General features: G+C 37.0%; 1 protein-coding gene across 2 annotated transcripts; it reads left to right on the top strand.

Moving 5' to 3' along the window:
- The first annotated feature begins 11,951 nt into the window (after window positions 1-11,951).
- On the top strand, window positions 11,952-25,760 carry LOC117235110. Of its 2 annotated transcripts, XM_033496841.1 has the most exons (5): window positions 11,952-12,323; window positions 22,188-22,439; window positions 22,964-23,104; window positions 23,796-23,982; window positions 24,316-25,263. In XM_033496841.1, exons 2-5 carry the CDS (start codon window positions 22,225-22,227, stop codon window positions 25,261-25,263), a joined length of 1,491 nt encoding a protein of 496 aa, XP_033352732.1. In that variant the 5' UTR covers window positions 11,952-12,323; window positions 22,188-22,224. The 2 variants fall into 2 exon arrangements, with proteins under 2 accessions (XP_033352732.1, XP_033352733.1); XM_033496842.1 differs by lacking the exon at window positions 11,952-12,323 and having other exon boundaries at window positions 22,225-22,439; window positions 24,316-25,760.
- Window positions 25,761-25,801: the final 41 nt, after the last annotated feature.

Raw genomic sequence — 25,801 nt, 5'->3', positions numbered from 1 at the left:
TAGCTTTTATTTTGAACTAAATTTACTCAGACGTTCCGCCTAAATGCTACCCCTTACGTTACCTCATCGTTTCTTTTCTAAACGTGACTCAGCCAAAGACACAATTATTCGAAGTATCAACAGAATCTCCCACGTTACATTTTCCTCAGAATCATTTCGTTCCGGAGAAAATTTCTAACACACTGTCCTACGTTGATCTCGATATCCAGAATAATAACGTATACTGAATAATAATATATCCTGACACTTTTGTCCATTCTTACTATAACGACATATGAATTTTATCAAAGCATGACGACAATATTTTTTATATTAATGAAGACAAGTAATTTCGAATAAAAATATAACAATTGCTCACGACTTCTATAAACTTCCTGTTCTTCGATCCAAAATATGCGAGATGCAACGAATTCCCATGTTGTTACTCATTTGTTTTTCGAATGAAATGAGTCTCTCCAATTGAGATTCAGACGAATTGGACGTTGATAATCGGCGAATTACGTACTCGTTAAATCATACAGCTTTCTTCATAAAAGTATTCTCAAGAACGTTGCAGAAATTCACAAAAAAGTTCGTTGAATAGAAACAGAGATAGTCAGATACCACTTTTCTCTTTTATTTCTATTCGACAACATAGGTTATTTCTTACTTGTTTAAAATCCAAACGAGATAAATTAAACGAACATTTTTGTTCTTTTTATTTTCTTTTTGGACAATATAATATCTTTTCTCGTTTACTCAGAATCCAAATGTGATAAACCGAATTAACATTTTCCTCTTTCTCCATTTTTCTTTTTCTTTTTCGTCTCTATCTAAAAAAAAATATATATATATGTCGGAGATGAAAGAACACCGGAGCCTTTGGAATTTTGGATAATCCCGCAACATTGTAACCTAGAGTCTACTATAGCTGTAATTGAACAATTGTAGTTATTCAACCCGATTGTAATTGTTCGAGAGTCGTGATAATGAGCTTGGGCTCGAGGCGACAGTCAGTCGCCGAACGTAGCCGCGGTCACGGGATGAACGCTTTGCCTAACAAAGGTATGGAGTAATTCTATAGCTCTCCTTAAAAGAAATATTCGTGGCGACACACGACAGTAAACATTCCAACGGTTTCTGTCCCGTGGCTGGCCACACGCAGACCCTATTCTTCGAGTAAGATGATTGCCAGATGTCGATGCGTCTCCGCAGTACATGTTCGGCTAGCCCGAGGGCCCGTTATAAATCTTAAGGTTTAGTTAACTAAAGTCCTTCAAACAGACAAACAGTCTTTGTCCCAACTACGGGAAGATAGGGGAGACATATTTTTCAACGAGCGGCGTCTCCCACTAGCAACTTTCCCTCGAGGGCGGCTAGCATCTTTTTCTAACCACCGATATGGAGATTGACCAATTAGCAGCAACGCCAATTTCCCTTACTTTCTGAACGAAGGCTTTTCTCGACGAATCCGATGATCTCGTATCCTTAGACACACCCCGTTATAGTTTTCCTCTGTGGCATCATCGGGACGGGAAAGGCATTCTTTCTCGCGATCTCATTGATGAAAGGAGTAATTCTTTACGATCAGTGAATATTACGCGTCCGACTTAGATTTTGTGAGTACGTTCATCTATCATCCCGTCGACCGCGGATTCGTTATTGAACCTAGGATCATTGTCATTAGTATCTCGAGCACCTAACTACCGCGGTTACTTGTCCGGTTCTATAATAATCGTATTTGCACTAGTCAATGTCTTCTCCATTGCATAACGACAACGTGTAACCCAAACGAAGATTCGTTTCACGCCCCTAACCCTAATTCTAATGTAAACCCGACATATATATATAGATATATAGTTTTACTTGTTTATTTAAAATTTGAACATGACATAAATTTTTCTGCTATCGTTAGAAAATGATGTTAGATGAGAAAAAGTGACACAAAAGTATTAAAGGCAACGCGTATCTTCACTGATGGGAGTATTAAGAATTTATGAATGTACGGTCCTATTTGAAAATATCTGTTTGAGAATGTCAGACAAAAAGTTATTATTCGTCGCGATTGCCGAAATGGAACGAGCAAAAAAGCTGACGGGACGGAAGGGTTGAAAACACCGACACCCTATTCATCCCGTGTTTTTATCAAGTCGCAATAATCGTTTACGTTTTCGTTTTCTGCCTGCGACAGAGCCTTCCGCGCCCGGCGTCGGCCAATAAAATAAGATTTTTGCTCGTAAGATTAACATATTAACGAGTGACGCGCGAAACGAACTTCCCACCTTGCGCCTCTTCACTTTATCCATTCTTCTCTCTGGTGAGAGAATGTAAAAAACTCGAGGGACTTCCAACGCGATCTTTTCATTCGCCTAAAGGGATGGAAAGAATAGAAAAGGAAGAACGTAAAGGTATTACGTTTAAAAAAAAGATTGAGAGTCCCGTTAACGATTAACGATATTCGCGTTCTCGCAAAGCATGAAAGTGCTAAACTCGTTAAATAACTTGAACAAGTTTACGAGATAAGCGATAAAATTGTAACGTTTGATGTTTTCTGCTCCGGTGAACACGTACGCACGCATATCTATTCGGCAAAATTTATCGTTACCTTAAATCTGTAAAGATATCTAATAATTAAGGTAACTTATCAACTAAAAGTGCAAAAATTCCAAGGAACACTTCTGATACGTGTACTGTTTAAAAAGAATCAATAAAAGTTCAGCGAGATGTAACAAATATTCTTGAACAAAAGAAAGAAACAGAGAAAACATAGTAGAAAACACAGAGAGCGTTGGAAAACGTAAAAATAGAGATATCACGAAAAAGCGACGTAAAAATGCAAGGAATAAAAAGACCTCTTTTTATCAAGAAAAACTGGGACACTCAAATCACCGTGTATTCGCTCGAATTAATTTCTTCTTCATGCAAATTAAAAATTATCTACAGGTATTGCACGGTAAGAAGAGTGTAAAATCGGTTAAACCGCTATCTTAGCAAAACTATAGATCCGTGTAAAATATTTCTTCCGACTTTCATGTTCAAATTTCCGGTTGTACGTGAATCTTACGTTTTTTTAAATGTTTGATTAATTTCAGGAAATCGATCGCGTATATGAGATAGATCACGTATACGTAGACGAGCGAGTTGCCGATTCATCCGCGCAGTGTATCACGGGAAATGACCCCGGCGGCGATGATTTCCCCGAAAGAAATAATTTATCCGCATCAAATCGCGCAGAAGAACGATTTATCCGTCCCGCGACGCGGACTTTCCGCGCTGAAGAAATATATTACATCGCTTATCGCGACCTGACTATATTTCCAGCCAGTAGTATATCAGTACAGGTGACGCGACCTCGTGGCCCTTATATCTGGACATGTTTATGCAATTTCATATTTCTATGAATGGAAGTAAAGAAGTGGTTCCTAAATAGATATTTGTTGCCAAGCTCGTTAAACGTTAGAACGAACGTTTTACCTTGAATATATGTAACAATAAAAGAAATTTGTAATGCGCGAAAATGTATAAAACATCGAAAGTATACCTTTTACCATATTTATTAGATAAAACTATTTTCTACTTAAGTTCCATATTTTACATTATTATTATTGTATATATATATATACATAATATATACGTATATATATATATATAATATATTGTATATATTATATATATATATATATATATATGTCGGAGATGAAAGGAAAACCGGAGCCTTCCCTTTGCAATTTTGAGGAAGCCTTCTAATGCTTTAGCCTAGATTTTATCATAACTGTAATTAAGCAATTGTCATTTGTAATTGTTTGACATTTGTGAAAGCGAAAGTGGGTTCGAGGTGACAACTGGTCGCCGAACGTAGCCACGGTCACGGGATAAACGTTTTGCCTGATGAAGGTGTGGATCGGTTGTATTGTTCTCCCTAGAAATCACATAGAATTGTACTTTAGAGATGCTGATATAATGGGACACACGTTGTATTAGGAATCAATCTCCAGACAGAAACTGCCTAGTAACGGCGTTTGGATCTTTCTCGATGTTTCCAAAGAGTATACAACAAACTTTTGACAGAAATTGCCTAGCAACAACGATTGGAACCTTCTCGATGTCTCCAGCGAGCATATAACAAACAAATGCAGTCGTATAGCGAAAAAGATTTTCATCAGATATTCATTCGTGTGATCGCCTTGGAAAGTGATACATCGAGTAATTTACCGAGTGATTCAGCAAACGTATTTTTGTGTTATAAAAATTATTTTGAGTTATCCCGTTGACCGTGGATTCGTTTGAACCCCGGAACATTGTTAATAGCGTAAATTAAATTCATTATTCGTAAGATATATTATCCGTTCCTCTTATTGTTCGTTAAAACTTATTATTCTTTAATCTAATTATTAATTAAACTTATCATTTGTTAATCATATCATTTATTAAACTCATTATTCATAATATTTTGTAAAATCTTGTTTATTCGCGTAAATATATTCTCTGTTTTGTAAAACAATGGCTAATTCAAATGAAGAATCATTACGCGACTTAAATCCTAATGATAACCCGACATATATATATATAAAATATGAGTTAGCAGAAATATTCAAAGTCTAACCATTCGTTACGCTACTTACATTGGGAATTAAAAGATGTTTCCAATCACGGCACGGTGTTGATCGGTGACGTTTTACCAAATTTTTGAACGCGATTAAAATAAGATCAATTTCATGGGCCAGAAAATTCTCGACTACGAGAGTAGCAAGAATAACATTGCCAGAGAAAAATTTGCAAGCGCAATATAATATTTCGCGAACGTTAAATGTAATGGTGCAGTATATATTTCAATCTATTGCAGCTTTCAGAGCAAGATACATATATGAAATAAAATTCGCATAGCAGGCAATATATACGCTCACCGTGGGTCCCAGGTAGAAAAACGATTAGACTTCCTTTGGTTGCGACACGAACGAGGAAAGCCGCTCGAAATCAAGAGACTCGACCGGAATAAAGTTCGCAGGAATTGTGGCGCGCGCGGGTGCCATTTGACTGCTAGCCAAGCCAGACGCCGACTTAGTTTCTTTTTAGACCGTAAGGCTTAGCTGGTGCGGCATTATTGCGCTATTAACGCCGGGTCGTAGTTGGTGCAGCTGCCCGGAACGAGATGCAACTACCCTTTCGTATCATCCATCCCTCCTCTCGAGAAAGGGGCAGGTTACGACTATTTCTTGATAATCCGGATAACCTGACGCGGATGTACACGTTGTGGGGGAACGTTGGTATTTTGCCAAGGACGCAGTGTCGGAGACTTTGGTGGTTAGGCACACCTGAACGGTCCAAACTATTTGCAATTCCTTCTCTTCTAACGTGTTATTGGCTGTTTTGGTCGGTGTCCCTCGTTTTGTTAAAGCTTTTGGTAAATCTTAAGGATAGCAAGAGATCGTGTTTTTAGTCTTCGACGATTGATAAATAGCGTTTGCTAATTTTCACATTAAAGTTGTGCAATTTTCTACGGAGCAAGTCAACGACGAGTAACGTCTTGTTTTCGAGTGAAAAGTAAGAAAGACGGATAAGAATCGGGGAAACGAACACAGCAGGAATTGGATCGGCAGATATTCGATTCGGGGCAGAAGAAAAGAAACAAGGACACAATAAAACAGCAAGCGAAAGGAAGAAAATACGATCGATTAAAAAAGAGGATAAAAGAAAGAATGAAGCGGATTGGAAAGCGTGGAAATGATATAAGGACGAGGGGGAAGAAAAAAGATAAAAGAGGGATAAACGGCGAGAACTGGGTCGTAAACGTTCGTTTTAGAGGGATGACGGGATAAGAGACACTGATAGAGAACTAGAACCAAATAGAAGACGAGGCACGGAGAAGTCTAACGTATGTACGAATGAGAAAGGATAAAACAGGGGATTAAAGGAACGAAAGAGGGCGAAAAAAGAGGCGGAATGTGGAAAAGGTAACGCTATAATAAAAGGAAAATAAGAAAAACCCGATGAAAGAGAATTCGGGAAGCGAGATTGATGAAAGGTGAGAAGAAGGATGAGGAAAGGGAGAGGGGATGAAAAAAAAAGGAAAATGACGCGGTACAAAGCGGAAAACGAGAGAAACGCGTGAAAAGAGGAAGGAAAGAGGGTAGCAGAAACAGGAGGTAAGCGAAACAAGGATAAAGAAACACGCGGCTCGACTAACAAAAAGAGAAGCTTTATTCAAAACATCCCATAAAAGCTGCCAGTAATAGAGAAACGCATTCGAGCGAACAGCTTCCTCATTCTGTTTCCTATTTTCGCATTTACGATCACCGTCGAAGAATACACGCGCTATTGTTCCTTTCGTTCCTGTTTATTAAATCTGCTAAGATACTTTATTTCATGCACGTAACGTTAGAATGATCGTCGAGGATGTTCTGATCACTTTTCAGAGTAATTCACCCAAGAATTATTTAACAGCTATTTACTATTATAGGATTTTAAAAAATAGATCATTTCTAATAACCTAGAAACATTCGTATGTATAAAATGTACACGGAACAGTTGTTCGCAGGCAACAGAGTGGTGAAATAATGGGGCAGAAAATCTGGTTTAAAAATATTTACATCTAACAATACTTCGAGTTTATGATATTTATGCTGTACGGTGTTGTTGGCCGTAGCAGAATAGCGAGATAGAAGTGGCACAAGAATTGTAGCCGAAAGAGTTAAGGCAAAACGCTGAATAAAAGTGTCATACGAACGACGAGGTGACCACCGCGTATGCGAAGCAAAAACACAACAAAAGGGAAAGATGAGGGCGAAACCGGAGAAAAGCAGAGTGCAGGAACTTTATTCGAAGCTCGTAGGTGGCCAATCTCGTAAAAACCGTCACTGGTAACAAGGAAACGGCGCGACCGGATCGAACCGATAATACGAATTCTGTACGAGGAGAAGCGAGAGACGTTAGCCCGCGTGGGGTGAATTTGGCTCGGGTTGATATTGAACTAATTATCCGGATTAGCGTACCGGCTGGTAACGCGATTTCTGGATTATATTTATTGACTGGAGACTACGGGAACGCGGCCGTATTCCGCGGCGGCATTCATAATCCGGGATTCGCTTTAAAACGGATTTCCCATCGAGCAGCGAATATAAAATTGTCTTAGAGAAATTTGATTTCCTGTCGAGATTCGCATGGTTCGTCGATTATTTGTCATTTTTTAAGACGAGTTAGTTAAACCGGTAGGATTTTTCTATAGTAAACGACTTCCGCTTCATGAGATATGGTACATCTAAATGACACCATTGTGTTCCCTGATATGCTGTCTCGTCTCCAGTTAAATACGTCAGCGTTATTCGGACGAAATCAAGCAGTTCGTTGCATCAATTAGCTCACCATACGATCTGTAGTCAATTTAACCGCGTAATAGTAAAGGATTTTTCCTGTTCACAATCCTTCTTCAAGTACAATATTAATAGAACATTGTCAGCCATAAGTTTGTATTATTTAACGTTACAATTTGTAACGGAGTTGTATACTAAAGGGCTGTATACCTGTGAATAATAATAATAATGATAATATCCAGTAGTCAAACATTAAGTTGACCAGGGGTCGTTAATCAAGCGTGATACAAAAATGCTGCTTTGTATAAAATTAAGATTGCGATATTACATCCTGCAAAGAGGAAAGAGTCGACGTGCTATTTAAATTTATAATAATTACAGATTTTTCAGAAATTTACTATATTATATAAATTTTTAATATTTATTACAACATTTTCTACCAATTTATGTTGTTCTGTTATTTTGTGTTAATTTACTTAATTTACTTCTATGTGTATATTGTCGCTCAACAATTATTTATCAAACACGTGCTTACTGACTTATTTCGTAAAGGTAAAGAATTCGAGGATGACCACAGCCGGTTATTACGTAGGTTAAATATGTACTTTTTTCCTCAACCCTTTCAACCAAGGCGAAAGATTATTATTAAGCTAATATATAGGTTGTCGTGAATTATTTATAAATGTTCCCTTAGTAACACATTTTTTCGTCATTCGAGAAAGTAATTGTCAAGTTCGGAAACTTCCTACCATTCCAGAAGAATAACTGAACATAATTATGGGTGAGAAGTCAGCTCTAAAGCTGAGAGAAGAAAGGGAAGAGGCGTAATGCAACGAGGAAGAAGTCGTTTCGTTTGTCGCGTTTGCGAACGTTTCCCTGGAAAGTTTCCAATTTTAAGACGAATAAGGGTAATGCAATAGAGGATGATTAATCAATGAGTGTCTCTACGAGCAACTTTCTAGGTATTAATGTTGCGAATTATAAAGATATCATAGAAGAAGAGTTAATTAAACGTAGTTTCCGAGCAAGTGTTCTAATAGATGACCTGATAAGTTCGAATAGATCTCGATACAATTTGAACAATCGATGCGCACGTGTTTGAAGGCTGACCATTAATATCAATAAGCAACGGGCTAAGGAGTTTGATTCGTAGGTTAATCAGTTTATTAGGAGCTTCGTTTAATTCGCCATCTTCGTTCTTCCTCGTTGATATATTTGTTTTCTGAATTGTTTCAGATTTCCTATATATAAATAATAATAATATTATTATTATTATAGAAGTATTATTCCTTAAAAAGTTACGTAAGCCAAAATTGCCAATTTAAAAGAAAATCACACATAATTTCATATAACTTCATATAATATATATAATTTAATATGCAATAACACAATATGTAAATTATGCAATAACACATAATTTCGTTGATTAAATCTACCAGCAAGTAGAATAGAATGGTAGAAATACTTTTCATCGATAATTATTAATAACAAGAATGAAAACATTTGCGATCAGGAACAAACCTTAAAACTCCTATCTTCGCCATATCGAAACAATGGCTTTTCGTCGAAGAGTTCGAAGAGTTTCGTCTTAGCCTCCGGTAAAATCCATTCGTATCTTCTTCAAACAATCGCTTCAATCGGAACAAACAGGATTTTTGTCTCCGAAATAGATTTGCTTCCATTATTTCCATAAGAACAATGGAAATATGTATATGTGCATCTTACCTTACGGGGGAAATCGTATTTGCGTTCACTAACTCATCTCGAGATTTGATCGTACACAGTTGCAAATTAATAAAAAAAAAAAAAATATCGATCTACATCACAACAGAAACAACGCACAAAAGCTTTCGTTCATTTTTTAACTGTGATGTCTCAAGCCTGAAAGTGACCCTAATGGAGAAAAAAAAAGAAGTCGCTGGAAGTTCGTGTAATTTCTGCCGGATCACGAGGGCTAATGACGCGGCTAATAATTCACGAGTCCTGTGTGCGTTGATTAATTACGATCACGCATCGCTAATTTGCCCGAGTTTAGTCGAAATTTCGTCGTTTTCTGGAATGATGTGTGCGTGTTTGACGCACGTGTACCGAGCTTTTACATTCGCGATCACGTGCTGACTGCACGTGCATTGCTCACCGATCACGTGCCAAGTACTTGAAAGCAGCTTCGATTATCCCGCGAGATTTTGCCACGATCGTTGGGCACCTCTAATGTATTTTTATTTCTGAAAATAGACACGTTTATTTATAAAAAGAGGCTCGTAGAGTTAAATTTTCCTCGATTAGTTTTTCTAAGTTGAGATGACTTCTTGTACAGCGGCAGCGCAAGGAAATCTGATAATGGCCATTTTTGTGATTAATAGATTAATGTTTATCCTCCTGTAATTTAAATATTAGATAGATATTTATTTTTTATACAAATTTCATCATCTATGATATGATTTTTTATTCGTGTAGATTTCGTCGTCTGTATAAGTTTTTCAACTCGTTTCGAATAAGTGTTTCTTCGGTACGGAGACATTTCTCAACCTCTGTCGTCTTTTATCTACGTCTTCCGACAGTCGTTAGACAAAACAAAAATTAAACGAATTAGAATACGTATTTTTCGTGTTGTATCGAAAGACTGTATTATGAAATACAATTTCATACATATCGATAAAAAAAGTTCAAATCAAAGAAATACGATAGAAATGTTTTCGCCATACAAAATTCTCATTTTTACAATATATTTTTATTTTTATCAGATACAAATTGCTATTTCAGTTAGAACTACAGACTGTAAATGGATATATTCTTACTCGATTACATTAGGAGCCATATAAAACGATACCTAAGGCGTATATGATTTATGCAAGTTCTTCATGTAGGAACAACGTTTAATTTCAAGCTAAAGAAACACGTTCGTTTTGATCCTACCTGCCTATCGAACGTGATTGTTGTTGGCTCGTGTATTATTTATCTGGAAAAACGACGATCTTCGATTACGTAGAAGTATTACGGTAAAACACTCATACTGTCTCTTGACCTCAGATAAAATCAATGGTGGTCGACTGGATCGACCTCTAGGTCATCAGTACGATAGAAAGCAGCTCGTGTGCGCATTTTTTCACTCTTACTCTCGTTTTTTTTTCTTTTTTATTTTCTGTTTATTAATATTTCGATACGATATTGCAGAAATTTGTCGTCATCGTGTCGACACGAAAGTTTCGTTTCATTGGCTTTTACTGTACGCTGAAACCGACTGCAATTTCCTTACTACGTGCGTTTATCGAATTTTTATATATTCAGCGTATTTATAACTCCGAGTCTGAGTAACTATTAAAGAAATTAATATACAAACGATTACGTTGGCGGAGGATTTTTAATTTCACTGACATCACGACGACAAGCATTCGGTTTATGACTGAAACATTATTGATTTATCGTGTTACATATTATCGATAGAAATTATTAATTCTAATCGAGACTTATACTCTTACGAATTTACCGATCCAGATATTAATTTTCATCGCGTTTATCCAGAAATAATTGTAACAAGCTAGGCCATTTTCTGCGACTTTCTCTGTTGAGAAGTAATCGTATAAGAGAAATGATAAATCGATAATCAAGGGAAATAAAAAATACTTAATTAACATCGAAAAGTTACAAAATTGATACTTCTCATATGAAATATATAATTTTGCACCTTTTGTAGTAATAACAAGCTTGCTGTATTCGTGCACATCGAATAACGCACTTAATTAATAAAGTAATAAATAACGTAATAATTAAAATGCATATACGCCGATTAATACGTCGAAATCAATTTTATCGTGTTTTAGTACTTCACTATACACAACTTTGATAATCATGAAAAATAATATATACTTTGTATCATCGTATTATCATATATCTACATTTTAATTATTACTTTGAAAATACAGATTCAAAAATAAGATTAATAATCGAGACCAAACCCCACCTTTTTTTCCACTATTCCAGCCTTCCAAAAAATCCGAAAAAATTCTGAAACGATCAGCAATATTCCTATCACGTTGTACGATCCACTATCTTCGAATTAGTAAATTTAATGATTTACAAATAAACATTCGAATTCCCTGGTCTTACAAGAAAAGTAAAAATCTGTGTTCAGAGTCTCTCACGAAAATAGGAATCTCCCAGCAGGGAAGAGGAGTAAATTACTTTTAAGCTCAGAGAAAATTATCCTCTCTATCGATAGAGCGATCGGTCCGACCGATCGAATGAAAAGATCACAATGATTCACCATTTTCGATGGTATCGCGAATGACATGATGCAGTTAGGGGAAACTCGTGGTAGGGACCTGGAACCAGCTGTTCTAATCTCTTTCGACTGGCATATCGTGAGTGGAACCGCGTAGTAGTACGCTCGACGTCAGCGTGGACGTTCGACGTTTCCTCTCGAATCTCTTCGATTCCTGCGACGTGTTTTTCCCATCCTTCCACTCCCTACGTTCCCTATAATTAGTTGCTCGTCCACTCAGAATCGCGATAACCATATTTATTCCTTGTATTTAATATTAAATAATCTAATATCGAACTTATCCTTCGAGTATTCCGTCAAACTCGTCTAATTTGGAATTATAGTAGTAACCAGTTCCTTGTATTTAATACTAATTTGTCTCCTATTTAATATTAAATTTATAATATCTAATGTTTAATATTAATCTCTCTTGTATTTAATATTAAATTTTATATTTAATATTTAATATCACTCTTTCTTGAATTTGATATTAAAAACCATTGGAAATATCAAATTCTGCTTCTGCTCTTGGCTATCATTCAATTGCTTCACGTTTACCATAAGCTAGTATTATTTGGAGTTATACGTGTCGTGATCGTACGAACGTCGAGATACCGTGTTTTCGTGGAACTGTTGAGTGATCGGTTAGTGATCGTTTCTGTTTCGAACGTGGACATCGACACGTACGCGAGACGCGGAAGAACGTCGATGTGCAGTGAGTTAATTAATCGCGACACTCATTCTGGAGGGTTCTTCTCTGCTTGAGCGACATTCGGGTAAGAAGACTTTGTGTATTTCCATTGATTTACAATCAAAACGATGAAAGTTGGGTTTGCAAGGTTTTACCTATTGTTTTGGCTATTGAAATTGCGACCTGTCTGACTGATTCGAATCATCCGATACTTTGTATTCCACCCCAAAAACATTTTAACATCGCTTTTTACAGCCAATTTTCCAAAGCATATTTCTAATATTATTTCCATTTCTATTATTTCTATTGTTAAAAAAATGGAAGAAACCAGGCAAATTTATTACTTCACTCTGCGATTTTTCAAGGAATATTTCTAACACCATTTCTATTAGTACAGAAAACGCCAAAAAGGTTTCCTATTTCACGCCCCGATCTTTCAAGAAATAACTCTAATACCATTTTATTACAAACGCTTAATGAACGTCATTTACCAAAAAAAAAAAAAAAAAAAAAAAAAAAAAAAAATCATGTCAACAAAAATCTACTAAAATCGTAAGAATTCGCAAACACACTGGTACATATAGAAAATGCAAATCACGGGAAGAAATGACGGAGGAAGCGGCGGCGACTCAGGGGACTGAAAGTAGCGTAAGGGAAGAAAGAAAAATCCACTCGCGACGCTCGGTAACCTTACCGAGACGCTGGGAATATTTTTCTGACCCCAAACTGACAAGCTCGGCACAGAATGCCGTACACGAGGTCCGATTAAAAATGTGCTCGATAAGAACTCGTGGAAAAGTTGGTGTTCCTTAACCTCCTCCATGCTGCATTTCTATTAAGTGACGGCCGCCGCGGCCCTCGGAGGAACGCTGATCCAATTTACTTTTCATTCAGCGTGAGACCAGTGGCAATTTGAAAATTTCTTTCAACGCTTGCCCCGGCTTTCGCGTTCAATCAGCTAGCAATTTATTCTCTGTTTTGCTCTGTCGTCGTCGCCTCTTTCGTATTCCATCATTGATATCAGTATTAGTGGAAAGAAATAGAAAGACATTAGACGTAGTAGCGAGTTGTTTTCACGACGATAGAATATTCCTTTACAAGACGACTAAGAACCTTCGCTGAGATTCTCAGATATCGTGCTATGTATGTAGCCGGTGTTTTGCTCTTAGGGCAATCGATAATATATTCCAATTGTTTCCAATCAGAGGAAGGAGTGACGCGTGTAACATTTCGTTGCTCTAATTTTTAACTATTCTACTTTACTACGCTAGTTTGTAAACCGAGAGAACTGAGTTTAAAGTTTGCGAGGTATAATAGCATTGTGTGGAGTTAGGACTGTATGAAGAATACTTGTTGAATATTTCATGCTTTCCGAGTAGAATTTTCATTCTATTATCGAGAATTTGTAATCTTTGTAACAACGAGACATATGTGGGTTGGTTAATTCTACGGTTTTAAAAAATGCACTTAGAACAGTTAAGAACTAGGTCGACGATTCCTTGTGTAATAAGGATGAGGTCTTGGATCGTTTAATGTAGATCACGAAAGATTCGTGCATTACTTGGTAGTATAGAAAATTTCACTCTAAGATTATTTTCTTTGGTGGTTCGATAGTATTGTTAAAGGAAGTGTATAGGGTGTTCAAAATATGTGTAGATATTTATGAGGTCGATTTTGGACACGAAGACAGCGAAGGAAATTTCTGTACGGAAATAGTAGGAGAAGAATATTGTAATTAGAAAGTGACGATGAAATCTTCAAACCTAAGTAGCATTTTGTGTAACTCGATGCTCGTTGCTCTGATATTGTTTGCCAATTACTTCGCCGATATAAATATTATAAGATATTTCCTTACCTGTCATATCAAATATTATTCCTTTAACCATGAAAGAACAAAAAGTTGCACTCTATGTAGAATGCAAATAGCCTTCTCTGACCCGTTAGCTCTGTTTTTAACGAGTATACTCTTTATGAAGAAATTGCAATATTTTGCGTTATAACGAGCCCTGTGGATAATAAAATGAAAAACTAAAACAGTCATTTTGTTACAGTTTAATTTTAACAGCATTATAACAGCCAGGCATACTCCGTGCTTGACGATATGACTATACTTGTCATCGCTTGCCTTTTGCCACACATTTTAGCTACACATTTTTCAAAGAGATCTGAACAGGTAATTGATTAAATACTCTTCATAATCAGCACCAATATGAATATGTAACATTAATAGCCTTCGCAACAAAACTCACAAAAATACTCTTCGTCAAATATCGCTTCCTTAACAAGTAAAAACCAGAAAACAGTGTATCATAGGTCGTGCTATGATATCATCAGGTTTATTGCTGAAACAAAGATCTAAATATTCCATTTTTTAAATTATATTTACCGCGCTCTTTTAAGAGAAATTAAGAGTATTGCAGCCCGTGTAAGTTTCAACGAAAACAATGAAACTCGAGCGATTTTTTTCAAATTGCGATTACAGTCTACTATAATCTGTAACATTATCTATCGTTACTTTTCAAATTATGCTCAGCTTCTTACTTTCTCCAAACGTAAGAGTGTCGTAACTTGTATTATTTTATTAGTACGTTCGTGGTTGGAAGAAAAATTGGTTTGGTGGCGGGTTAAGAAGTAACCCGGTAATACCAACAAGATCTGTAGTAAACGCAATAGTAGCAACGAGAGAGTAGTAAATACTAGGGTCACGGCAGTGCGATCAGAACGCGAGCAGAAACGTTCGATCGTGGCAAGTGGAGGAACGAGAGGAAGAGAGTGAGATAGAGAAAGAAAGAACGGGTTATCGGCACGGTATACTATTTATACGCGCGCCCACGAACCATTAAAAATACGTCTCGACGCGATGCAATTTATATCGGACGACCATTCGAGTATAAACAATTAGCGAGGCGTGCAACCGCACAACGAGAAACCGACCTACCGCGATAAAACGACAAATTAGATCTTTCTCGATGACTCACGATTTTTGGGGGAAAATGCTTCAGTTTATTCGCAAAAGGTGGAATTTTCTCTGCGTCTATTATTTGGTGCTTGATACTACCAAGAGTATCGATACCACGCTAATGTCGATGCAATGATAGTAGTGAGATTTCTCAAGCGATTTTTATACATAGCTATTTTAGCGCTTATCTTAAAATTTTATTCCTATCAGAAAAAAGTTGTTTATTTCAATCGTTCTTCTACTTTAATAGTTCTTTTTTATACAGGATAACTAATCATCTGATTAGTCGAAAATTAAAAAAATTGTGCAACTCTGTTTATCGCTCTACTTACAAAGATAGCGTATTCTATTTCAAACCATCCATCTTATTCTCTCAAACATTTTCTTCAATTGCAACCATTTTCTTCGATAGTTAACAAACTATTCTTCTATCTGTATTTCTTCATTATCTTCCCCCTTTCTCTCTCGTTGCACAAAAAACTCCTAAAAAGTTACTCGCTTCATTAAACCCAAAATAAAATTAACCATAGACCTACATCCGTAGCAGTTTCTTTTTCTCCTCTTAAATCTAAGATTACCGAAAAACTTTACTCGTAGAATCGAACCCGCGATAAGATCCACCGTAAACCTATTCTCATGATACGTCTTCTCTCTGCTCTTAAATTAAAAACAATAAAAAAGCTGTTCGCGTCGTTAGATCCAATAAATAAACTCGACCGTAGAACCACGAAAGAAAAAAAAAAAGGAAAGAAAAATAAAAACGAAAAAATGCGAGCAATCGATCAGTATCCTCTCATCGAACGTTCCATCCATCCTCCGATACCCTAAAAACGATTAATCACAAGAGGATCGGATCCGAAATCACGCGGATTCGCAGCAGTGGACGGCTGTTTCCGGCTAGCATTGGCCATGTCTGCCAATAAACGGTTGTCCACGGTTATTAACGCAATTAGAATAATCGATCGTCTAACCGAGGACGGCTGGTATCGTAGTGTAATGGCATTATTACGACGAACACGGTGGCAATGATGTAAGGTGACGTGCGGCAATCTGTGGCACGGAGGCCAGGCACAGAGGGATGCAACGTGGTACTAAACGCTTCGAAATCAGGTGCACGTTGGCGTTCACAACAAGTTTGACATACCATCGTAGACGATGTGTAGAATGGACGCGATTAAACGATGACGATTCCTTGCAAACAGTCTGACTAAACATCTGACGAGATCCGAGGGATTTCGATTTAAAGGGAAATACCAGCCACCGCGTAATATAGTATTGTTCTCTGGTTGAAGAGAATGGATAAAGAGAACCGTTGACACGATTCGATGAATCGTTTGATGCGAACTATTTGCTCTCTTAATGGAGATACACTACAGATCAAACGTTTGGAATCGCTATTGTAGGTTGGTTGGAAAGAAGGATAGAGTTAATCTGTATACGAAACTGATAATCTTCGTTTTCTGTCTCGGTTTCATTGCACAAGTAGAAGATTAATGTTCATCTGCGAAACGAACAAATTACTCTGTTCCATGAGTTGATTTGTTACAAATTTTGAAAAATATATTACGATACACGGGGTCGTATTATGAAACGTTTATCGACGTTCGTTTATGCTATCAATAAGTATGTCAAAATGTGTGATCGCGTCTCTCTTTAAGATTACCACTCGTTCTAATCTCGCTTTTTATTCGTATTTCCTTCTTCAAATATGCATTGCGATAGACCAGATGAAATTGTAAAACGTACGTTCGAAGCCTGAAATAGTCGCCTATCGACACCGCCTACAAGTGTGCCATCGATAAAATTACCAAGAAATTCGTTCAGATCTATGTACGTCTAATTCTAAATTTGTCTTATTGGCTTGCGAAGTGTGGGATTCGTGGATCAACGATCGGTGCCGCCACGATTCATGCTGCCACTCCGTGTTTCTGTGAGCGTCGATAACGACCAGCCGTATACAATAAGTATCTAAACTCGTGTACTCCTATTTTAAAATACGGAGTCTCCTTTTTATCATGGTCGCGACGACGCTTCCTCCTTGAGTTCGTCGCGCGCGGATCGCGCGTAAACACGATCTTGTTATTCGAGGAATATCCCCGTCAGATACAATGGCAGGTCGTTCTCGCGTTCTCCGATTTTTCTAATTCGTCGGCGACCTCGTAGTTTGATCTCCTATCGTTTTGTTTCATAGTTCGTAATCCAGTTAAATCCATCGGTTTATACTTCATAGTTTATAATACAAGAGTAACATAGAAGAAAAAAAAAAGAGGAAGAAAGACAGAGAGGAGAAGAAAGGGAACAGAGATTTGTAAATCGTTCGAATTTCACGAGAGCATGGGTCGTGGTCGAAGAATCCCAGCTGTTAATCGCTTCTGGCTTTGATCTTTGACTCGTTCGCAAATAATCGTTCGCATAGTCGATCAAGAGATACGGCTCGTAGGCAGACTCATAGATGGATCTAGCCAAGTGGAGAATTAATTCTACGTGATGTGACGGCGTCCATAGAACGCAGCCGTTTCTACGAACGCGTTCTATTAAAAATTAGAAGCATCGACTCTTCCTGTCTTCCACTCTACTCACTTTTAATTAAAGAGCTCTTCCCTGGAAATATGGAGAAATAATAGAGAAAAAATAGAGAAATATATATATATATAAAACGGTAATCTTTATCGTCTTAACGAATGGTTTCATTGCGACATTATATTTCTTGTCTGCGGCAAATTTTCATCGTTCCCGTAGTATTCTTTCCTCCGAGAGTAGAAAACGATCTGAGGATTTGTTATAAACTTAGCGCTTTAACGCTAGAACTAGTAGAATGATCAAGACGAGCAACATTTGTTTTTCATGGTAATTTCATAGATTTACAAGGGCGCATTTCGCAGATTTTGAACGATTCTTTATATGATATATGGATAAAAATCTTGCCTTGAACTATTTATTTACTTCCATTGCTTTCACACAACTTTCGTATTTTAATCGTGCGTAGTTGTGAGCGTTAATCAAGCAATGACGAGCAACAATTCGAGCAAACGAGAACGTAGATCGGAGATCCAGAAGAATTACTCGATTCTTGTTCCGTGTACTCTCTACACGATGAATTTCGCGAAAGCAACCAGATGATCTTTAACAGAAACGTATCGATCACTCGATTCGGTTCGCGGCTTCTATATTTCACAGAACGATTCTGTGTTCCCTGGAGGATCAGCGAGAAGAAACGCAGAACGATTTATGGCGTGGAAAGACACGATTTTCACGTGGCGGAAATAGTTGACCGACATCGACGAATCCTTTTAACCGGCACGATCATGAAAATCATTTACACGTGAGAAGAGAGAGACCGACACGTGAACGAAGGAACATGCTGATGGTGTCGTTATCACGCTAACCAGTCGTAGATGACATAATGATTCTGTTTACCAGCAAACTGAGCGGAACAATCCCGGTTTTCGATTGCTACGCTCGAGTTCGTGTCGAGAGAACCCGTCGTAACGAAGCTCGCGTCGCTTCTGCTTTTTACTCGAAGCAGAAAGAACCTGGAAAAACTCGCGGAGATGCCATCAATGACCAAAAGACTGCGAGTTCTCATGCAAATTTGTATTTTTCAGAGTACAATTAAAAAAGTATACACTCCGTGTATAAATTGTTTTTCCTATCAAGCGCTAAGACAACTCTACGCTTTGGACACATTTTATATATTTTTTCGTATTACGTGCAATTTGTGTAAATTTTCACTTTCAATTCTTTTTATAAATGCGTAAAAATCCATAGTCTATTGATAATTTGATGATTAAAATTTAAAGATGATATTTGATAATTATTACGACAGATGATTTGAACAGTGATTAACAAATTTGAAATTGCATTACAGAAAGTGCACATAGTACAAGTATACGTATCTATAATCGGAGGGAAGTAAATACAAATTGAAGAACAAAGGGTATATTTGTGCCTAAGCCATTAAATAGAGAATTTTATCGACACCCTGTATATGTACTAATATGCATTTAAATGGAGTAACACAGGATTATAAAGTCAATATAACGGATTATAAAGCGAATATAAATCTTGTCATTCGTTACGCTTCTATGGTTTTATGGTTAGTTGTGCGGTTATCTGTCGTTTCATATAATCACGCGGTGGATGTAAATTACGATAATGAATAGGATATCTATTCATGAAACATATCTATTCATCGATGCCTTTTCTAGAAGTGTAATTGCTAGTTTTCATAGAATATCGTTCTGCATTTACTTAAAAGAAGAAAAAAGAAAGAAAATTCATCATGCTTGTTCAAGTCATGAAAATGCATTGCGAGACAGAATTAATAAAATTATAACTTGGTTAGTCGTGAATCTAAAGGGATGATTTATTAAAAGAAGTTAACCACTATAATTTTTAATGCATCGTATATTCAACAGATTAACTGCATCTGCAACTGTTACAGTCTTAAAATCAATTGCAATCTAAAAAAAAAAAAAAAAAAAAATACAATGATTATCTGAAGCAATACTTTTCCAGCAGACTCAGGCTACTAAGAGCCTAGAGCAAAGATAGAAAACATACGTGTGCGTTATTTAACAAAAAGTAATTTCTAATGTCTAGATGAGATATCCGTGCAAATTATGCCTCTATAAACTCTGCTAAAGAAATAAATAGAAACTCGACAGAGATATTTTCCACGTATTAAATATTATAATGAGTACTACTATTTCAATATTTTGTACTTTAGAATATCGTGTATTATGTTTGCCTTTTTACAGGTTTCCATAAATACATAAATATCCCAGTCTATTAATAATATATGAGGAAATGCGACTTTAAATAACGAGGCACCAACAAGTAACAGCAATAAATTCCATCGTCGTGCGGAAATTCTTGAAACGTTACAATCGCGTTACATCGTTCCAAATAGCGAAGGAATGGTTTAACGATAGGAAAGAAGTGGGCGATCAACGTCAATTAGTTTCGCGTCATATCCGTTCTGTCGATTTTTAACCGCGCGAACGTTCCGATTATTTATCGCGTATAACAGATAGAAACGCAGTGGCCTCGATGCTTTATTAATTCCGACAATTAAACAGGCGTGAGAGATCGCGGTCGACGAAACGAGCGCTTGAATAAATGCGGGCTAGACGATACGCTAATGCAACGACACCAGACCCGCTAATAGCTGGTTAACAATGATAATTCGGCTGTTATCGCTGGTCAAAGTGGTACAGCGCAGATAGATCGTAGGAAAATGGGTGCCGAGGCAAATGCCGTTTCCATCGGCGAGTAATGATGACCCCCTTGAAACATTGAACGGGTTAAATTCAATCGGTTGGCGGCGTCACATTGAGAAAGACAAACCGCCCTCGACCCCGAAAATTGTTATTCAACCGTTTTGCGTATGCGCGTTAAGTATCGCCGATCGGTATCGTAAAATTTCATCGGACTCGTGCTTGCTGAATATAAGACGAGAATAATTACGATTACGCAAAATATAACGTAATTGATGTAACTTATTCGTTGGAAAATATTATCTCTGACAATGATACGGAGTGAGTCAGTAAGAATGAATGATCATCCGAAATAACTTGATATCTATCGATTTCACGAAGAAATATTTCAAATGAAATTTATTGTATTGCAGAGGGCTGGACGTATGGGGATGCGTTTTGATATTTTTATGTCCTGTAGTTTCTGAGTTACGGACGTGGTTTTTTAGATAGCACCATATACCTTCGAAATGAACATTTTTAGAGGAGAGGTGAGAGGACATTTTTTCCTCCTTTTGCACGATATGACAAAGTAACTAAAGATTTGGATTTAATCGCGTACATTAATTCGTAAAAGTACCGGTTACCTTTAGTTTCATAATTAATTAAGTTACGACTTCGTCCTTTGTCGCGACGCATTTCCACGACTCGAGAGAATGTAATGGATTGTTTACGATAACAAACAGAATACAATTTCATGAGAAACAGTAGTGGACTAATGTGTACTACTATGATTCGCAGCTCTCTATACGTACAAGAAAATTTATTAACATTATTTAGTACTAAGATTCAAGCTGCAATCTTCTCTTTCGAATTATGAAAATTATTTACGAGTCACTTTATCGAGAATATTGTAGCTTCTTGGTCTGTTTTCCTCTACAGAGATGGCTGAATGCTTGGTAGACGTTCTGCGATATTTCTAGTGGAAGTTGCGCGATATCCGGCGATTTCTTAGAATTTGTTGGTTCACGTTTGACCCTGAGCTTCGTCGTCCTTCCCCTCGGTGTTACGATTTATGAGGGAATTTTCACGGGTTCGCAATCTTTTCGTAACGAGGTCCTTTCGAATCTTCGGGCCTCTTTGATCTCGAAAAGATTACCAAGTGGTTGTCGTTATCCACAGCCATGATTCAAACGGCTGCGAAGTGTATACCTTTTAATCTTGTCGCGTGTTTTCTTTACTCAGAGAGACTGGCTGTACTTCAGCGTGATTGATATTTTTGAGCAAAGAATTTACTTACGAGCTACGCGCTATTTTATGGTATTAACATTTGATTCTATAACTTTATTTTACCGCTGTGCTAATACGCGATAGAGATGCAGATTTTTCTGCATTTACGGGAGATGTAAAATTGCAAAATTGCACAGAGTGCACGTAATATCGAGAAACACGAAGTATATTAAGTATTATACATAGGTAGGTAACTCAATTTTCTATCGACGTTCTACTTTTTTTGATTATATTCTCAAAGATGAGAATTTGCATAAAAATCTGTAGACTAACGATAGCGTAATAAAATAAAGATACACAGTGAGGAGAGTAAAAACATACAATAGTTGAAAGAAGCAGACAGAAAGGATTGCGTATCTTTCAAGTTTTATAGGAAGATAAACGACTTCTTATTTTCTAAACCATAGACAAATAGAGTTAACAAGGTGGTCGTACGGTGGACGACGAAAATTCCTTGGCAGCAATATCTTAACGTTATTAAGAGTAATCACCGACGTTGCAGAACTTTCCGCAGACGCGAGGAGACTTTTTCACGGACAATGGGAACAATGAGGAACAATTTCGCGGCAGTCTTTGTGCTCCACATCCTGATGCACTCGACGAGTCAATCCCTTTCGCTACGCGGCACAAACGGAAATTCCTTCAAGAGAAACAGTCTGCCCGGCGCTTTAACCCTCGAACAACGATCTACATCCTCCACAATCTACGAATGCCTGTTCGTTGATCCCGATCTACCAGCTTGCGACGTTAAATGGTGAGTTACTTCGATATCAGAATTTTTATATTAATTTTTGAATGGAATATCAGGATTTTGACACTGATAGATGGAATAGTATTAAACCATTAGCTGGCGTGGCCTCGCTGGAGGATCATAAAGTGGTGTTTGTATAAATTTCAAAGCATCGATCATGATTCCATCCAAATGGGAATTTTCTCCTTAAACAAAGAAAATAAAAGGAGGAAATAAATAAAGAATATTAGTTAAAAAGTTCAGAAAAATCTCCATATGTAAATACATGTATCTAAAAGAGATTAATTAAAAAAATATTGAGAAAAAGGTATCGCGAGAAAATAAATCTCAAAATATGAAATCACTGTCATAGATGGTAAATATTAATATGCAAGAAGTAATCTGATCTTCAGTATCACGTTGGAAGCCCGCTTGTATTGTTATCAAGTATTTCGAAATTGTAAAACCACTTCTTATTGTTAATCGTTCATCCTTAACTTTGATAACGTAAAATATAGCGATATTAAAAATTAGTCTTCATTTTTTAGGATGCTAAATTCGACCGAGGATCCGACGAGTAGTCGAAATTCTTTCAACAAAGATACAACGCAACGCTCGAGAAGAAACGTCGATATTCCATCCACGATGGACGTCGTAGTTTATACTATCGAGGGCTGTTTACCACCTAGGTAAAATTTTTACTTCCCTACTTCCAATCTTTTATCGATAAGATATTCAGCAACAGAAGAAAATAATATTTTTATTCCGCCCTTTTGGACTTTAATCTCACCTACTACCATCGAATTAAAAAACCCGTTACGTGTCATTGAGTCGCTTATACTATTCATTTATTTAACAATATTTATTGAAATCTAACTCAAAAATGTCGATGGATTTCGATTTCTAGTTTCTTATCTTTTTCATTGAATTGAACAGCACTCTTACACCACGCATCGTTATTTGTTTAATAATATTAATGGAATCTGTATTTTAGTTTTTGTATCTTTATAAAGTCAGGAAAGATTGTGTATATTTCGTGCATCGTATATATTATATACAATATAATATTATAAATTTATCATATAATTTAATAGTATTATAAAACATAAGTGACTCAAGGATGCACGAGGTATAAATAATTCTTTCCAATTCTACAGAGATACGACAATTAAAATGTAAAAATTCAATTTACAACAATTAAAATTCAGATTCCATTAACATTGTCATGTTAGAATTCCATCAATATCGTTAAATATATAATAATATAGGTATCGCATATATATAATACTATGTTGCATGTTATTATTCATCCAACAGTGTTGACGGAATTAATATGTTAGAATTACATTATGATGACGCAATTATCGAATCGTTAAACAGGATACCCTTTTCAATGCCTTCCTGCGAGGGAATTTCCCTGGACAGAATCGTAGATGTACAGAAATTCCGTCCCTTCACCGTGAAAGGAGTGACAAAGCCACCGTTCGTGTTTCCGAAATTCAATTATTCTCGATGGCTGAGCATGATGACGCGGTTGCGGAATCATGTTTCGTCTAAAACACGAAACGTAAGTAATCAGGCGTGGCTATTCGTGAAGTAATATCCTTTCCTATTTCGTAACGCAAGTTCACCACGATACCATTACGTTTCTCGGCAGAATTTTAAATGAATTTTTCCTTGCAAGCTTCTCTCAAAAGATTTTGAAATTTTCTTCAACTTTTTCTCATTTACAAAATCTTGATATTTGCTTCGTCGTTTTCCTTCAGTTTCCTAGAAAAAAATTCCATTTACTCTTCCCTTACTTCACAAATGTTAATTATATTCTCTGATTTTCTTTGATTTTCTTACCTACGATACTTGTTCTTCTTCTCACGTTAATCGTGAAATTGATCATTTTCAGGAAAAACGCGTTTTCAAGGAAGCTTTCTTGGAATCGATTCAGGATCGTATGGAAGGGCTGATGACCGCGGCCACGACGAAGGCAACGACACCAATCGCAATTGCGGCCAATATAAGCCATACAAACGGGTCGTCACCGAACACGTTCATTCCCAGCAATGCTAATTCCACCGAATCGATCGTTCAGCCACGAAGAACACTCGAGAACACGTCACAGACGTCGTCTTTTGCAAGTGTAGACAATCCTCCAATCCTGCAATTCCATGACAAAATAAACTCAATGAAATTATTGTCTAAAGAATTCCACGATCATTCGAAGGTCAATGCTGCTGATCAAAGACTACACGCAATTCCGGAAACTCCAGCAATTCCGGCAATTTCGAACGATAAGCTAGTATACGAACGCGAGACGATGGAGGAACCTGCGAATGAAATTTTGAATTATGACAATTCCAAGAAATTCCAAGAATTGATCTCTAACGCGCGGACGACCAGAGATAATAGCGGAATTGTTCACGATTTTCCAGTCACGAAGAAGATTTTCGGAGCATTCAGAAGAAAGAGAGAGATAATGATATCAGCTTCGGCGCAGGAAATTACCGACGGAACAGAAACTCGTGGAATTGCCGGTCAAACGATCGTACAAAAATTAAGGCATAATGGAGAAAATTTGAGTTCGATGACGAACCAGTTTGCTGCTTCTAAAAGCCAAAACAGGCAGTTTAAAAGCTTAAATGTTATCGACGACGAAATTGATACTAGCGAAGACGTTTCGAATATAGTAATTCCAAGTTACAGTAAAGAATCTAAGGTTGCATCTGTAAATAACGATTTTTATGGTAGGACCGATAGCTCGAAATCGACATGGCAGAAAACCGTGTCGCCAGAAACAGCGTCGAGAATGAAGTATCGAAATCGCGTGGAGTTGTCGTCGTTTAGAAGACAGTAGTATGCAATAAGAAAACGTTTCGATCGAAAGACTAGGTTAAAACGATACATTGAGGGAAGAACGTAGAGGTAAGAAGAGATTATGATAATTCCAAGTAGACTACGGAACTGTGCACGATCAAACTGTCAAGTAGGAACTTATTTTTCGAAGAACAATATTAACGTTATCAATCGGCAACAATGTTCTCTGGTTCTTCGATAAAGGATTAAGAAATCGCGAATGATCGAGGAATCGTAAAACGAAACGACTTTGAACGATATTGAGTTGAATTCGCCAGAATTCCGACAAAAGTTTCCTTTACTTTTTATTTTCGTAAGCGTTTTTCGCATTAAGAAGATGAGAAATGAGACTTCGATGCATGCACCTGTAATTTCTACCATTAATTCGATAAGTGTGACGATTAAAATTGTGGAGATTCAGCTTTACATCTCGTTATTCTATCGAGACCTCGAATGGTCGCGTGGTGATTAACGCTTTGCCAATTGGGGTTTTTACGGCTCGAAGAATTCGAATATTTGCGCGGCAAATAATCTGTAAA

Source organism: Bombus vosnesenskii, unplaced genomic scaffold (genome assembly GCF_011952255.1).
Source record: "Bombus vosnesenskii isolate JDL3184/JDL3185 unplaced genomic scaffold, Bvos_JDL3184-5_v1.1 scf7180000013314, whole genome shotgun sequence".
In the NCBI taxonomy this organism is placed as follows: domain Eukaryota; kingdom Metazoa; phylum Arthropoda; class Insecta; order Hymenoptera; family Apidae; genus Bombus; species Bombus vosnesenskii.
Note: the sequence above shows the minus strand (reverse complement) of the source record. Positions and strands in the feature narration are given on the sequence as shown.